General features: G+C 49.3%; 1 protein-coding gene across 1 annotated transcript; it reads left to right on the top strand.

The window, feature by feature from the left end:
• Positions 1-1539, top strand: LOC138036976 (uncharacterized). Its single transcript, XM_068883000.1, has 2 exons — positions 1-617; positions 867-1539. Exons 1-2 carry the CDS (start codon positions 1-3, stop codon positions 1537-1539), a joined length of 1290 nt encoding a protein of 429 aa, XP_068739101.1.
• Positions 1540-3419: the final 1880 nt, after the last annotated feature.

The following is a 3419-nucleotide window of genomic DNA, read 5'->3' as shown; positions in this document are numbered from 1 at the left end:
ATGACGATCAGGGACCAAAGCCGAGAGGACGTTTCTGGTCCGAATTCATCATTGGCGACGCCTAAGCACACGCTGAGAGTGGGTGCGTGGAATGTGCACACGATGTTCGAGACGGGCAAGACTGCCCAGGTGTTCAAGGAGATGGAGAGATATAGACTCAATAGCCTTGGACTGAGTGAAATTCGATGGACCGGGTCCGGGAAAATCACTCTTGGAACAGGAGCAACGCTTTGTTATTCCGGGCGCTCAGATGGACAACATCATGGAGGTGTAGGCTTCGCCATGGATAGACAGTCAGCTAAAGCCTTGCTGGAGTGGGAACCTGTCAGCGCTAGAATTGTTCGGGCCAGGTTTCACTCAAAGTTTGTGAAAACAACTGTGATACAGTGTTACGCCCCAACCGATCAAGCGGAAGAAGAAGACAAGGACTTGTTCTACCAGTGCCTTCAAGCCCAGCTGGACAGGACCCCTCGCCATGACCTTCTGCTGGTGATTGGAGACCTCAACGCGAAGGTCGGCTCTGACAACAGTGGTTACGAGGAGTGCATGGGGAGAGAAGGAGAGGGAGTGGAGAGTGAAAATGGCTGTCTACTTAAAGACTTGTGTCGTGAAAATGGGTAGTCATAGGAGGAACTCTTTTCAAGCACAAGAAGGTTCACAAAATGACGTGGACCTCCCCAGATCAGAGAACTATCAACCAGATCGATCATGTGATGATTAATCAAAAGTGGCTACGTTTTCTGCTGGATGTGAAAGCTGTGAGAGGCGCTGACGTTGGAAGTGACCATCACTTGGTGCTGGCAAAACTCCGCCTCAAGCTGAGAAGAACAAGCAAGAAGGGGTCTGCCCCCCTCTACGACTCACAGCGACTCCGATGTTAGACAGTGCGTAGGCAAGAAGCAACGGAAAGACTGGGTTTCCGAGGGCACATGGCAGAAGATAGAGGAGAGAAAGACAACGAAGCAGCAGCTTTTGGCGGCAGCTGGGCAACCTGCTGATGCAGTTGACGAGACAGTGGAGAAATATAGGACCTTAGATAAGGAGGTGAAGAAGAGTGCTCGCCAGGACAAGAGACGGTTTGTGGAGGACCTCTGCAAGGAAGCACAGGACGCAGCAGCTAGGCGAGACACAAGAACTGTGTACAAGATCGCTAAAGTTCTCACTGGCTCCTTCACGAATAGATCTAGTGTTGTGAAAAACAAGCAGGGCAATGTGCTTTCCAAAGAGGAGGAACTGATGACAAGGTGGGCCGAGCACTTCCAAGAGGTGCTGAACAGAGATGAGCCTGCAGAGACTTTGGACTTTGATAATGCCGAGCCTCAGCAGTCAATTGAGATGAAGGAGGGAAAGATCACAGTAGAGGAGATAGCGTCAGCCATCAAGCAGACCAAAGGAAATAGGGCCCCAGGAGAGGATCGTGTGACAGCGGACATGCTCAAAGCAGACCCGCACCTTAGTGCACAGATGCTCGTGAAACTGTTCAACCAAGCATGGGAGGGGAGGAGGTGCCTGACGATTGGAAGAAGGGCATCATCGTGAAACTCCCAAAGAAAGGAAACCTCTCAATGTGTGGTAACTGGAGAGGAATCAACCTCCTATCGGTGCCAGGGAAGATCTTCTGTAGAGTCCTACTCCAGAGGATTCGGCAGGGAGTCGACAAGCGGCTAGAGAGGAGCAAGCCGGATTCAGGAGTGGCCGCTCATGTACTGACCAGATCTTTGTGCTCAGGAACATAGTGGAGCAATCTCTTGAGTGGAATTCGTCTTTGTACATAAATTTCATAGACTTTGAGAAAGCTTTCGATAGCATTCACCACCCTTCCCTTTGGCACATCACGAGTCTGTATGGCCTCCCACCCAAAGTAATTAACATCGTCAAAGACATGTACGCCAACAATTTGTGTTGTGTGCGACATGAAGGCCAACACAGTGAGTGGTTCCAGGTCAAGACCGGTGTTCGGCAGGGCTGTATCATTTCACCGCTCCTCTTCCTCATCGTAATTGACTACGTCATGAGGACAGCTACCGCTGACAAACCCCGTGGCTTGGTCTGGGGATTGTTTCACCGCCTGGAGGACAGCGACTTCGCAGACGACCTCGCTCTCTTAGCCCACACGCACAGTGACATTCAGGAAAAGACTGATAGGGTGGCATCAACTGCCAAGAAAGTTGGGCTGAAGATTCATGCAGCAAAGACCAAGGTCATGAAGGCAAAAAACAAGTTCAGACTACCTGTGACGGTAGAAGGCGAACCACTGGAGGAAGTCAAAGACTTCAAGTACCTTGGGAGCTACATTTCATCCGACAGCAACATCGACAAAGAGGTGTCTACCAGAATTGGTCTCGCAGCTCAGGCGTTCAAGAAACTGAACAACATTTGGAAGTCCACAACTCTCAGTACCAAAACTAAGCTCAGAATCTACCAGTCCAACGTACGTTCAACTCTTCTCTACGCCTCAGAGACGTGGAGAACCAACAAGAAGTTGGAGAGCAAACTTCGGGCGGGCGAAGGGAGATGCTTACGGAGAATATTGAAAGTCAGGTGGCAAGAAAAGGTGTGCAATGAGGAGATCTGGAGGCGCACAGGGGTGAACAACATCGTTCTGGAGGTGAAAAGAAGACGGTGGACGTGGCTTGGCCATGTCCTTCGCATGAAGAAAGGCCGGCACCCGCTCGAGGCGCTGTCTTGGGCGCCCCCTGGGAAGAGGCACCGGGGTAGACCACTCGGCACTTGGCGGAGGACCATCGAGGACGAGATGAAAACAGCTGGAAAGACGTGGAACGAGCTGCGGTGGCTGGCCCAGGACCGGTCTGAATGGAAGAAGTTTGTCGGTGCCTTATGCTCCCCCAGCGGGGCTCCAAGGATTGAGTGAGTGAGTAAGTGGATTCAGATCAACAACTACGGCCTGCAGAGGTCAATATAGTGGTGTAGTGTGTTCATTGGAGTACACTGTGTCGTCATTTAAGTACTGTGCACAGTAGTTTCAACACGGTTATCTTTATAGTGCCGCCCCCGATAGTGGTAGAATACTGTAACTTCTACTTCTACTGAAGAGCTGTAATTTCACATCATGTATTAGTAGTTTCACAGTAGACTGAGTGTGATAGACCTTGCTGAAGTACATTTACTGTGTATTAATTTTACTAAGGCATTCAAGGGTTTGTAAAATAAGAATACAGTACCCTGATCAATTAAAATCGATACACTACAGTGGTGTTGCAAGCGACTCCTCTAGTAACTGACAAAAAATTAAACGATGGAATTCAACATTTCGATGCAAGAAGAATTACGGTGATATTTTTCCATCATGTAAGACACTGAATAAGGAAGAAACTCAGGAAGGAAAACATGAAGAGAAAGCACTTACCGACCAAGTGAATTAATTGAATAGGGTCATCCAATCTAGAATTTTCGAAACA

Source organism: Montipora capricornis, chromosome 2 (assembly GCF_036669925.1).
Source record: "Montipora capricornis isolate CH-2021 chromosome 2, ASM3666992v2, whole genome shotgun sequence".
Taxonomy (NCBI): domain Eukaryota; kingdom Metazoa; phylum Cnidaria; class Anthozoa; order Scleractinia; family Acroporidae; genus Montipora; species Montipora capricornis.
This window is presented reverse-complemented; position numbering and strand designations above follow the sequence as displayed.